This window comes from Podarcis cretensis (assembly GCF_951804945.1).
Source record: "Podarcis cretensis genome assembly, chromosome: 16".
Classification (NCBI taxonomy): domain Eukaryota; kingdom Metazoa; phylum Chordata; class Lepidosauria; order Squamata; family Lacertidae; genus Podarcis; species Podarcis cretensis.
In genome coordinates, this window is record NC_137186.1 from 15206470 (window position 1) to 15219843 (window position 13374).

Genomic DNA, 13374 nt, shown 5'->3' on the forward strand with positions numbered 1-13374 from the left:
GCTACTATCCTATGTATCCTATCTGAAACTCTTTTCACCAGCCCCACGTGTGCAGGAGGCGGTGTTGTAGTTAATGCAGCGGTGAAGGCAGTTGCTAGCATATACCATATTTTTTGCTCTATAAGACTCACTTTTCCCCTGCTAAAAAGTAAGGGGAAATGTGTATGCGTCTTATGGAGCGAATGCAGGCTGCGCAGCTATCCCAGAAGCCAGAACAGCAAGAGGCATTGCTGCTTTCACTGCGCAGCGATCCCTCTTGCTGTTCTGGCTTCTGAGATTCAGAATATTTTTTTCTTGTTTTCCTCCTCCAAAAACTAGGTGCGTCTTGTGGTCTGGTGCGTCTTATAGAGTGAAAAATATGGTAAACTAAGCAACAGGCTCTGGGGCTCTCCCACAAAGCACTAAGCAATTTGGCATGGTGCTGTTTTTTAGAATTCGAGCCAGTGAGGAGGATTTGTTTTGGGGAAAAGCAAAACTCCGTCAGGACAGGAAGTGCTTCATCTTCTGGCCTCTCCATGTCTCTGAGTCGCAGGGCAAGATAACTGGGACCTGTTCCAAAATGGGCAGGCCTAGCTACAGCATAGCTCTGAAGGCCCAAATGCCTACACCCTTATTCCTGTGCCTCAAAAGAAAAGAATGGGCAGAATTTCTGGCTTAGTTTTCCTTGTGCACCTTGACAAGGCTATGCCAGTGACCAGCCCTGACAAGCAGGGACACTGTCTCCCTCCATTTGTTGCTGGACCAAAGCTCCCAGCATCATCTGTCGTTGCCCTTGCTGGCTGGGGCTGGTGTAGTGCAACATCTGTGGGCACCAGGCTCTTTATCTTTCCTCTAAGCCTGACCATACCTTATTTACACAGTTTGTGTGGATAAAGTGGATGGGAGCTACGAAACACATTTGCCACTCTGAGCTCTTTGGGATGAAAATACAGTGGTACCTCCGGTTGCGGATGGGATCCATTCCAGAGCTCCGATTGGATCCCGAGGTTTCCGCAACCGGAGGGACCGCTTCTGCGCCTGTGCGCAGTGCAGTAGAGCGCTTCTGCGCATGCGGGCATGGTGAAACACTTCCGGGTTTGCTGCTTTCACAACCCGAAGTTTACATTACCCGAGGGTAACATAAGCCGAGGTGCTACTGTAATGAAATAGCTGGTGGTGAAGACAAATACAAGCTCGTGGTTGTGGAGCTTGTACAGTTTGCATTTCTGTGACCAGCATGAAATCAGAGCTTGCTTGCTTCCATCTAGAATTAGGTGTCATTCAGTGTTAGAAGCTCAGATATCCAATTGCAAAATGGCACCTTAAACCTAGCTTACAGAATGTCTAGGCAACATTTCCCCCCCATTGATGGTGGTTGCTGTCCATTTCATTTCTGTACCACTTTATATTTTAAAGAACAAATCTCAGTTTACAACACATTAAGACATCAAATAAAACAATGCAGAATAAAACAAATCCAAGCTTCAAGGGAAATATTTCAGATCCTTCTCTAAGGGACATTTTACTTTCCCCAGTTGCCATCCTGGCATCCAGAGATCTCTACATGGTCGCAATTAGACCTGTGCCAGATGCAAAACGCGCTGGCGCCTAGCTAATTTTGAACACGGTGTCAATGCAAAGGGGTATGTGCATATGCTGGAGTTCATTGGAAGCTCATGGGAACAGCTTCTCTGAAAGACCCTCAGCCAGGGAATTGGTTCAAATCTGTGGCTCTTGCTTAGTGTGCAAGGGTAGTGGTGGGAGGGGGACAAATCCCTACATTCTCCAGCAGAACCTCTGTCCTCTACCTTTAGGGATGGAATGTAGGGCTCTGGCAGAGCACATACTTTGCATGAAAACTGTCCCAAGTCTAGCTGCCCACCGACATCTCAAGGCAGCAGGATTAAGTAAAACAAACTCACAGCCAATCTGTGTGGACAATACTGAAGCAAATGGATCAGTGCTCTGATATGCTATGGCAGCTTCCTATGTTCCTATTTGGGAAGAGCTGTTGCTCAGTGGTAGAGCATGTGCTTTGCATACAGAAGGTCAATCTCCGGGAATCACTGGCACCATGCAGGGATTACATGGGGGGCGAACGATGTGGAGAAGAAAGTTTTTGAAAAGCATAATTGCAGTGCAGAAGTCGAGCTACTCTGCGTGGCTTGAGAATGTACGTAATTGGTAATTGGATTCTGACTGTCTGGGTGTAGAGACCCTGCTAAAGGTATGTGGTGGAAACCCGGTCTCTCTCTTCTTTTTTTACAAATAGCGATGTCCCAGATGTGGTTTTTCTGGCTGTAATCTGCATTTGGCAGACAAATAAAATCTGACTGACGATTTCATAGAATTGTAGAGTTGAAAGGGACCACGAGGGTAATCTTTTGCAATACATGAGTCTTTTGCCCAACATGGGGCTTGAACCCACAACCCTGAGATTAAGAGTCTCGTGCTCTCTACTAGCTGAGATATGGACAATAATGGGGTGAGAGGGCTGCACCATTGTGCCCACAAACATGCTCCTCTCACATCTGCACATTTGATGTGCATTAGAAGGAGTTCTATGTACCGTATTTTTTGCTCTATAAGACTCACTTTTTCCCTCCTAAAAAGTAAGGGGAAATGTGTGTGCGTCTTATGGAGCGAATGCAGGCTGCGCAGTTATCCCAGAAGCCAGAACAGCAAGAGGGATTGCTGCTTTCACTGCGCAATGATCCCTCTTGCTGTTCTGGCTTCTGAGATTCAGAATATTTTTTTTCTTGTTTTCCTCCTCCAAAAACTAGGTGCGTCTTGTGGTCTGGTGCGTCTTATAGAGCGAAAAATACGGTAGTTGTACTGATGCATGTGTGGAGCTTCGTGTGGGATGGGGCCCTGATTGGACAAGGCTCTCTCCTCAGGAGCTCTGTACACTCAAAGCAAATCGGCACATATATAGAATGTGTGTGCATCAGGTCTGTATGTTAAAACTCAATAAGAAATGTTTTGGAGGGAAATATGTACTTAATGTCAAATGCATGGAATTGAGGGGGAGGGATGGTGGGAGAGGGGCTAGCTCACACGCCCCCCCAACCCCCCTCTGCACATTCTTTGAAGCCTCCCTTGCGAGTCCAGATTTGCATATATGAGTTTGGCAAGGAAGTTGTTCCAGGCCATAAACCAGGATTCTTAGGTAATAGGAACAGGGAAGGTCCATCTTTGCCTGTAACTGGGAAGAGCCAATAGCCAGATTGGCAGTATACTGGTCTTTGTTGGGCAACAGTCCGTCTGGCTGCAAGGCAGCTCTTTAAGGAGGGCCTAAATGGCACGGGGAGAGCCTAGCCCTAGACGTAAAGTGGGTGGTGTGCCAGGAGAGGATGGGATGATTCAAGGACAATCAAAGAAACATTTAAGCATTTCAGTATAATATAGTTTTTTTGTTTTCCAGTGTATTTCTTATCAACAAAAAAAACCTGATGTGCCTCAAGCCAGCTTTTGCTCAAAAAAAAGTTTGAGAACCACTTGCCTAGACTTTGCATGTAGGTTCAGTCTCCTGGCGCTTGGCTCTCAGGTAGCAGAGCTATTGAATTACAGGATGGAACCTGCTCCCACAAGTTGTGGCAATGGCCACCCAGCTGGATGGCTTTGTACGAGAATTAGACAACATGAACTTGGAGGATAAAGGTATCATTGGCCACCAGCCACAGTGGCTGTGATCTTTGCTGTTGGAGGCACTTGGCCTCTGGACACCAGTTGCTGGGAATGGCAGCTGGGGACAGCACTGTTGCATTTGGGTCCTGCATTTGGGTTTGCCATCGTGGGGATCCAGTAGGCCCCTGTGAGAACAGGATGCTGGACTAAGTGGGGCCCCTTTGAACCTGGTCCAGTAGACGTTGATATGCACCACCGCCAGTCCCGAGACCCTGAAGAAGCTCTGTCAGTTAAGGTAGGAAAATCCTGTGTGCTAACTCTCCATTCTCCTTAAGTCCTTGCCTGCTCACCATAGGTGAGAAGGAAGGGCATGCAGATGAGTGAGCTGGCTGGCAGAAGGTGGGAGAAGAGGCTGCTCCATCCGTCTTCTGTACCTTTTAACTTCATTATGTTTGTATCCCACCTTTTCTTTAAGGAACTCAAGGTGGCATACATGCTTCTAACCGCCCCCCCCTTACCATTTTATTCTCACAACAGCCCTTTGAGGGAGGTTGGACAGAGAGATAGTGACTGGCCCAAGGTCACCCAGATTGGGCTTCATGCCTGAGTGGGGATTAGAACTCTGGTCTCCCAGGTCCTAGTCTGACATTCTAACCACTACACCAGGGCAGTGGGAATGCAGTGGACTGCTTCAGGAAGGACAGAGCTCTCAGTCTTTTTTTCTATCCGCTCCCCAGCAGGCTAGTTTTGCATTTATTGCAAGGTAGCAGCTCAACATAAAAAAAACAACAACTAAGTTCATGGCCACTGATCCCATCACCTCCTGGCAAATAGAAGGGGAAGAAATGGAGGCAGTGAGAGATTTTACTTTTTGGGCTCCATGATCACTGCAGATGGCAACAGCAGTCACGAAATTAAAAGACGCCTGCTTCTTGGGAGAAAAGCAATGAGAAACCTAGATAGCATCTTGAAAAGCAGAGACATCACCTTCCTGACAAAGGTCCATATAGTTAAAGCTATGGTTTTCCCAGTAGTGATGTATGGAAGTGAGAGCTGGACCATAAAGAAGGCTGATCGCCGAAGAATTGATGCTTTTGAATTATGGTGCTGGAGGAGACTCTTGAGAGTCCCATGGTCTGCAAGAAGATCAGACCTACCCATTCTTAAGGAAATCAGCCCTGAGTGCTCACTGGAAGGAAAGATCCTGAAGCTGAGGCTTCACCTAATGAGGCTCACCTCATGAGAAGGGAAGACTACCTGGAAAAGACCCTGATGCTGGGAAAGATTGAGGGCACAAGGAGAAGGGGACGACAGAGGACGAGATGGTTGGACAGTGTTCTCGAAGTTACCAGCATGAGTTTGACCAAACTGCGGGAGGCAGTGGAAGACAGGAGTGCCTGGCGTGCTCTGGTCTACTCTGGTCCATGGTGCCATGAAGAGTCGGACACAACTAAATGACTAAACAACAAGCAGCAGCTTTTTTGGGTAGACTGACTTGGGTCCGCTCTCTCTCTCTCTCTCCTTTCTGATAAATGACACAATAACTCCTTGCAGATCATAGAAACTGTTTGCAAAGTGGTAGTCAGTGGGAGACCCTCTGAGCATGTGCAGTGAAAGCCCGCCAGCGGGACTTCCAGATCAGAGTATGGATCATGAGGTAGATTTGAATCCTGGCACCTTCTATTTCCTTACCTAAAAAAAAAAAGTTTAGTCACTCTTTCTCCATGTACACTCATTTACACACACCTGCATGCACCTTTCTTTTTAAAAAAAGAGAATAATGTAGAATTATGGCGTTTCTACAATTCATTTGCATTCCATATCCCTTAGGCAAGAAATACCCTTGGTTATTCTCCCTTCTTTTCCCTTTTCTCTTGTAAGATCGAGCCCGGTCCCCGTTTCTTAAAGCTTGTGTTTTCTGTCAGCCTTTGGGTATCTGGAAATGTGTCTCTCTCAAACTTCCTCTTTTTGGGGCCCGAAACAAAGAACATTATGTGTCTGTTTTTGAAACTCAATTTTCCTTGGGGCGGGGGGCTGTCTCAGCTTCTGCATTGTGTGGTATGCCTGTGTGTTGTTGTTCAGTTTTGTTTTCCTAAGGGGAAACTGTGTAAGGTCTCATTCAGCAGAAACCCCAACAGTGTGTTTTGTAGTACCTTAAAAAAGACTGAAGCAGATTTGCTGTGGCATCAGGTGGCGCAAGAGCCAGTGTGGTTAGGAGTGTCTGACCAGGGCTGGGGAGGGTAAGTTCAGAAGCCATGGGTTGGCTCCGCTACCAATCTTATGCAGACAAGATCCATTGAAGTCAATAGACGTGACTAGCATAGGCTCATTGCATTGGGTCTATGCTGAGTAGAACTTAGTTGGATTCAACCCCATGTAGCCATGAAGCTCTCCTACTGGGTGACTCTGTGTGTATGTGTGTGTGTGTGTGTAAGAACCTTTTTCACCCCAAGGGCCTCATTCCTTTCTGGATAACTTTCCTGGGGCCACACACAGTGTTTGAAATTAGCGGGTGCATTTTGCACCTGACTATCAGCCACTTAGGGATGTGGGTGGCGCTGTGGGTTAAACCACAGAGCCTAGGACTTGCTGATCAGCAGGTAGGTGGTTCGAATCCCCGTTGACGGGGTGAGCTCCCGTTGCTCGGTCCCTGCTCCTGCCAACCTAGCAGTTCGAAAGCACATCAAAGTGCAAGTAGATAAATAGGCACCGCTCCAGCAGGAAGGTAAATGGCGTTTCCGTGCGTTGCTCTGGTTCGCCAGAAGCGGCTTAGTCATGCTGGCCACATGACCCGGCCAATAAAGCGAGATGAGCGCCGCAACCCCAGTCGGCCATGACTGGACCTAATGGTCAGGGGTTCCTTTACCTTTTTATCAGCCACTTGTGACCAAGTGGAGATGGCTGGGCGCCAGGCAGGTTGGTGCCTGACATCTCCACCCTCTGGACGTGCATGTTTAGGGATCCTTGGATCTTGACTGCTTTCACAGCACTAGCAACGCATCCTGTAGAACTCTATCCATTATAGTTTAGTTGCACAATCAGATAAAATCAGGAACCAAAATGCCTTTTTCTGTGCAGCCTGAGCAGGAGCAGTGAACAACGTTGTAGTTCATTGTTGTAGCTTGTCTTCACTTACCCCACCCCACTGCCCTGCTCGCAATTTCGAAGAATATTCTTATGTTATGAATGGTCCACGTCACCATTAAGAAAAATAGGTATGTGCACTGTTCCTGGATCAAGTGACTTTCAGTGGGTACAGCCCATAGTGGTTCAGTGCTGGAAGCTGGTTTTGGACTACAATTCCCATCATCCCTGACTACTGGTCCTGCTAGCTAGGGAAGATGGGAGTTGTAGTCCAACAACACCTGGAGTCCCAAGTTTGGGGAAACCCTGGTCTGAAGGCACATGAGGCTGTACCACTTCGCTGAAGCTAAGCAGGTATGGGTCTGCTCTGCACTTGGGTTTTCAACTGTTTGGGATCCTCATTTGTGCTTCGCTCTGAGTTGCACGATGGGAGAAAGTTGCCTGGCATGCAGTGATGGGTTACATTCCTTGTCCTTATTTGAACTGGCAACGTATCAGCATGATAACAAAGAAGAAATACCAGACCATTCAGTCACGTTTTCTTGAGACTTGCACAGCTCAGATTTGTATTTCCAATTTATATGGTCAGAAATAGACCTTAACCCAGGCTCCCCCTTCCCTTTTTAACTTTTCCCTATTTTTCTTTATGTTGCTTTGGTTGCGTTATCTTTTGTAAAGTGACAAATGTGGTGAATTCATGGAGAATAAGACTGTCAGCGGCTACTAGCCAAAATGACTATGTTCTGCCTCCATGCGGAAGGCAGTACTCCTCTGAGTAAGACTGAGTGGAAATGCAAGTGGGGAGAGCGGCTATTGCCCCCAGGTCCTCTTGGTGGGCCTCTGAGCCTGGTCCAGCAGTGCCCTCTTTTTATGATCGGAAACCAAGGAAATAGAACAAAATGTAACTGCAAGAAATGTATTTTGAATATTCAGGAACTATGCTCTACATGTTCTGTTTGGATTGATGATATAAACATCTACACCATATATCTTAAGCACGTGACTTCTCCCAAAGAATCCTGGGAATTGTAGTTTAGCCTCACACCCAACACCCGTAACAGACTACAGTTCCCAGGAAGCCATGTGCTTTAAATGTAGGGTTTCAGGTGGGTTTCAGGTTGAGAGAAAGAGAGAGACTTGACTTGCCCTCACCAATCCAGAGGCTCACGGCTGGGCAGGGCAACTGCATTTGGATTTTCTACACTTAAAGCCCCAGCTGCCTTGCTCTGTAGTTCTGCACACTTGTGCGTCAATCAGTATAGCTGAGATTGTGTTTAAAAAGAGAGATAAATTAATGTTCTATGTCTAGGTTTTATTTAAACTTTGCACCCAGTAGAGCCAGTTTTTCCAGCTGCAACAAAACATTGCAAAGATATGCATGAGAGCTTAGTTTAGCACCCTTAATTTTTACTATTTTGCTAGACACAAGCTGGTAGTTTTATCTGGCCGCCTTGCTGTCACCTGAGACATTGGGAGCCATTGCCCAGCCTCTTCCAAGCCTGCCTTTGAAGCCATAAGGACTAGAAACTTGTGTGTGCCTGCATTTTCTCTCTCTCTCTTTAAATCCAGGAAGCTTAGTTCAGCACCCTTTTACCACCTTCAGAGCGTTTTTTTCTGTGCTGCAGGGTAACCACAGCCTCTGGTAGGGCAGTCCAGCCTTTTGATCTTTTTCTTCTTGGCGTTACTTAACATTAGCAGTTTTAGCTTCCGTTTCACATAGGGGAGGCCCACATTTGTATCCTGGCCTCTGGTTGTTGTGTGCGTGCAAGCGAGCCAGCAGTTCCATGACACACAGGCCTGCCTCCCACCTTTTTCTCTTTTCTTTCTATCGCTCTCTGCGGGTGGCTGCAATGGACCATTGGGGAGGAAGTCTTTATTCCAGAAGAAAGAAAGAAAGAAAAGAAAGAAAGAAAGAAAGAAAGAAAGATAAAAAGCATGCTTGAAAGTCTTCCACCTATTAGGCCGGACCTCCTGACATGCACTAAACAAAAAGAGGTGGGGAAACCTCTCTGGCCTGGAGGCTGAATGTGGTTCAGCATGCCTCCCTTCTGGGCTTGAGACTCTTCCCCAGCCTGTGGCCTTCACTTGCCCTGGTCTTTGCCCTCCTCCAGAACTTGTGTCTGTCTGAAATGTGTCCTAGACCTGTGTCTTGCTTGCCTGGATGGAGAGAAGTGTGGGTGCTGACCTCTTGGCTTTGGTGTGGCTGGAATATAGCTGGAATTGTGCCTTCCATACATATTTCTCTGCCCGCCACTGGGATGTGGCCCCTGGAAGGCTGCTTGCAAGGGAATTTGGCCCTTGGGCTGTAGAGGTTTTCCCTGCCCTAGGAGTTTTGGGGCTCTGGCAGGGTGGGCTCTGGCAAGGGACCCCTCAGTTAAACCCAACTCCATAAATACTAAGCACAAGGTGTTCCAGATTTACTTTGCCAAAGTACAGAACGTACAGGCTTTAATCAGACCTTGTGAAATAAACATAAGAACTCTTTTTTTCATCTTGAAGAGCAGGAGAAAAACACTTAAAAGTGGTGGCTTGGTATCAGCCCCAGCTAGCATGGCCAGTGATTATAGGAATTGTAGTCTAGCAACAACTTCCACCCCCATTGTAAGTCCTTGCAGGGCCTTGAGTCACCTGATTTGAATGGCTCCAATGGTGTTTCACATACTTATATGAATTTGAGATCAGTAAAAGCCTGCCTCCTTCCTGGGAGAAGAGTGTGGTATCAACCAGTGACAAAATTTGTGAAATTAAATATTGTAAGGAGCCAATCAGAAATTTACTTAAAAGTAATCTAACCTAGAGGGTTCCCTTCTAAATGGCTCTGAACATATACTACAGAATAACAAGCCACTTCAGACCAGTTGGCCTATTGTAAAAAAAGAGAGGATTAAACTAGATTAGACATAAAAACCTAAGGTATCTGTTCTCTGTCTTGGAAGCTTTGTGTGGAAGTTCCAGCTCCCAAACACGCTTTTGTGATCTTCAGCCAGTCCAGACTAGAGACCCATTTCTGACTGCAAACCAGACCATCTTTTACATTTTCACTTTTGATTTAAACTTAATAGTACCAGGCAGTGCCTTGCCACACTGAGGTATTGGCATGCTAACAAGTGAAGCTGTATTCCAAGTATTGTTAGTCAGACTTCGGAACACTTTTAATAGTTGTATCCTCTTTTGATTTCTGGGGGTTTTCTCTTCAGTGAAGGCTATGGTAGACATTAAGCAAGAGGGCAAGTCATGCTCAGTTCTTCTTTAAATAAATTTTATTAAAAGATTTTCCTGGTTTACAAAAGTACATGCATTGTCTCTTTTTTCAGGTTGTAGAGTCTCTTTGTTACAGATCAGTTACATTTGATATGAGACATTAGTGTTGTTTGCGGTATAAGGTTGGTGAAGGGGGGTGAAAGATTCTTTTACATGGTGTACGTGTGGGGTTTTGTGTCAGCATCAACTGGGTAGGTTCTCTTCCTATTCGCTAATTACATTTCCTCAGTAGTGAAGTCATGCTCACTTTTACAATGGTTGCGTTTTCTGAATCAGAAAGCCTTTCTGTCACTTTCCCGCTTTCAATAACTTTCACCACCTCCTTTCTCATTTCTTCTCTATTTAGCTACTTCTACTTTTTCTCCTGCATCGCTAGTCTTGCCTTCCCCCCCTCTCAGTTTCCACCTTCTCTTTGCTCTCGCCTTCTTTTGCCATCTTTTCTATCACCAGGTATCTTCCTGTTGCCTCTTTCTCTCTTGCTCATCCCTTCTTCCACATTCTCCTTACCTTCTCAAAACACTTTTTGCCCTTAATTTTTCTTGCCTTTTTCTACTTCCTTTCACCTGTGGGTATTCCTGTCTCTCTTCTCCCTTTCCTTTCTACTCTGCTTACTTTCCTCCCCCGTGTCACCTTCTCTGCCAGTTCAGTTTACCACTCTGTGGACTCTTGCCCCCCCCCCATGTCAACTTTCCGGAAATCAGGATGAATAGGATTTCTGGGAAAGGTTCATCACCCTCAGAATACAGGTGGCAGCTGTACTTCGTTTCCCCTTTATCGGATGATGGGAAAATTCCTCAGATTCTCACATAATGAAATGTGTGTGTGTGTGTTTTGGGGGAACCACAATTGTGGGAGAGTTTATTCCCCCCTCCCCAGACTAAAATTAGGTTTGGGGAGAATCTGTTGACTACAACGCGGTCGCCAGTGTGGTGTCAGGTGGCACCCTTCCAGTCTTTCTCCTGGTGCTCCAAAGCCTCTGAGCATGCACACGGACACACACATGGTATTGTTGACCCTTGGCCATAAGGTAGCAAGCACAGTTACTTTTTAAAGGGGTAAAAAAAGGTCCACAGGCCTTAAGCAGGAAGCTGGAAAAGTGACTCTCTTCCCCACTTCCTCTTTCAGCTCTATGTGCTTTTCGAGGTTCAGTGTAAGTCAGCCGGATCCAACTTTTACCCTGATCTCTTGGAAGCATGAGGTGCACGCGTATCTTTTCTTCCCCGTGTTTCGGGAGAAGAGACGCAAAGGGGGTAGCAGCACCCACAGCGCTCGCTTGAAAATCAGAGTGCGCCGACATGGCCTGAAAAAGTTGACTGCCAGTCAGAGGGTTCCTTTCAAGCCTAATTGCAAACACGGAATAAATGGGAGGCCTCTGTGATCATTTGGAGAGTGGAGGCGAAGCATCCTTATATCCTAATGCCTGCTGGGGAGGTGGACACCGAGCTGATCCTGTCAAGCAAGAGTGCAGGCTTGGGATCATTTCCTTAACTGCATAGTGTCAAGTGATCATGAGCAACACACCTTTTGCTTGGCAGACTGCAGCGGTTGAAGTAACGGCTGAAGTCTTTACAAGGCTAATGCTGGGTGGTCAAGCTGTGTGGAGTTGCTGCCTATGTATGGATTATGTATTGAGTAAGACATGGCATTCAGTTGCTGGTGTAGGGGAGGACTGTAGCTCAGTGGCAGAGCACCTGAACATCCCTGGTTGAACCCCTAGCATCTCCAAGTACAGCTGACAGGTTCCTGTCTGAAACCCTAGTGGAGAGCCCCTGCTGGTGCAGATGCCATTATTTTTGCCATCATAATATTATCTTTATCTTTATCATCATGACTGGAATTCATATCCTTCCTTCTCCACAAGGCTCCAGGGAAGGTCACAACAACATGCAAATACAATTTACAAATGGAAGAACAGGATGGGTCCTAAAACATACCTCTAATATCAAAGGCCAGGTTAAAGAGTTGTGTCTTCAGCAGGTAACAGCAGCAATACAGTGAAGGTGCCAAGTGTGCTTCCCTGGGGAGGGAATTCTGCATCTTTAGGGCTGCTGATGGCCCAGTGATCTGACTCTTTATTAGCAGTTTCCTAGGTTCGTGCTTTCCACAGTTATTCATGCTGGTGTTTTGTTTTCTTTCCTTCCTCCAGATCTCCTGCCGTTGTTGTTGCAACATAACTGGGGTCTTCCAGGTAAGTGGCATGTCTTGGTTTCGTGTTGTTGTCATTCATATCACAAATGACAGTATTTCCTGGGAAGTTTTGAATTGGGGAAGGGGGAGGATAGTGCCCCTCAATTTTCCACTTCCTTAATGGAAGGAGATGGGATTTAAGCTTTTCTTAGAACTTATTATTCATTTCAGAATAACACAACCTGATACCACACACTTTGCTTATGTTATTTATTTTATTTAAAAGCATTTATAAACTTAATAAAGATCTAAGTTGTTGTGTTGTTTTTGTTTAAGAAAAAATAGAAGCCCCCTGGCACTGAATTTACAAATGTTTATAACCTTTATGTTCTTCCTAAAACAAAAAAGTACCCTAATTTACAGTGATTTTAGATTTTATTAGTATCGTATTGGTATCTTTTGAAGCATTTTGTAAATATGTTCACTACTCGTGGTTTTATGTTTCACCTCAAGGAGTTTTATTTCTGCAAGCAAGAGCAGAAATAGTGTTCCCATTGCAGTGGTTTCGAACACTAGTTTCAGAACTGCATTGGCCACCGAGGGCTGCTTTGAAGGAATCCCATATGAAGGCATGACTTAAGCAAAAAATATTCAGTAACATGCTTTCCCAGACTTTTCACCATTTCTTTGTCTGTTAAAATACCAGTGTCGGGCCACCTGTTGCAAGACTTCTTAGACAAACTCAAAAAATGTCAGTTCAGAAAAAAACAGAGGCATGTTCTGAAACACTGAGATTTCCTATATCACTCATTTGAAGTGGTAAAGGGGCTGTCATAAAAAAAAATATAATAAATGCAGGAGTAGGATTTATGGTGGTGAGAAAGGAAAAATCTTTAATTGCTGGGTGCTGTTGGCACCAGAAATTCAGCGATCCAGCTTTACGCAGTAATATATTTACTCTCCAAGAATCGGAGGATACAGTATTTGTGAATTTCCTCTACTATGAGCTAGATCTTTTTGTCCAGGATCCTATTCTGGGGTTCAGGATCCTGTCCTGGACACTGTACTGTTCCTGAAGCCATGCACACCTTTGGTATATGATTTTTAGCGTTCTAAGAGATGGTCCCTCTGTTTCTTTTCCTGCATCCCTTACATCTGGCTGCTGCGGAGACAAAAGCTTTTCTGGCTGTAAAAGATGCCGAGTCAGGAATTAAAAGTTTTTCCGGGTAGAGAGATAGTGATTGGCTGGGGCGGGGAGTAGTTGTTGGGCATGTATAATTGGTGGTGGTGGAGCTT

At 45.7% G+C, this 13374-nt stretch overlaps 1 protein-coding gene across 1 annotated transcript in view; it reads left to right on the forward strand.

Moving 5' to 3' along the window:
* The window catches only part of RELA (RELA proto-oncogene, NF-kB subunit), a 31772-nt gene that overhangs the window by 5111 nt on the left and 13287 nt on the right, over positions 1-13374 (forward strand). Inside the window, exon 2 of the mRNA XM_079957564.1 lies at positions 12098-12139. Within this exon, the coding sequence (XP_079813690.1) occupies positions 12098-12139 (42 nt within the window). The remainder of the gene's footprint in view (positions 1-12097; positions 12140-13374) is intronic.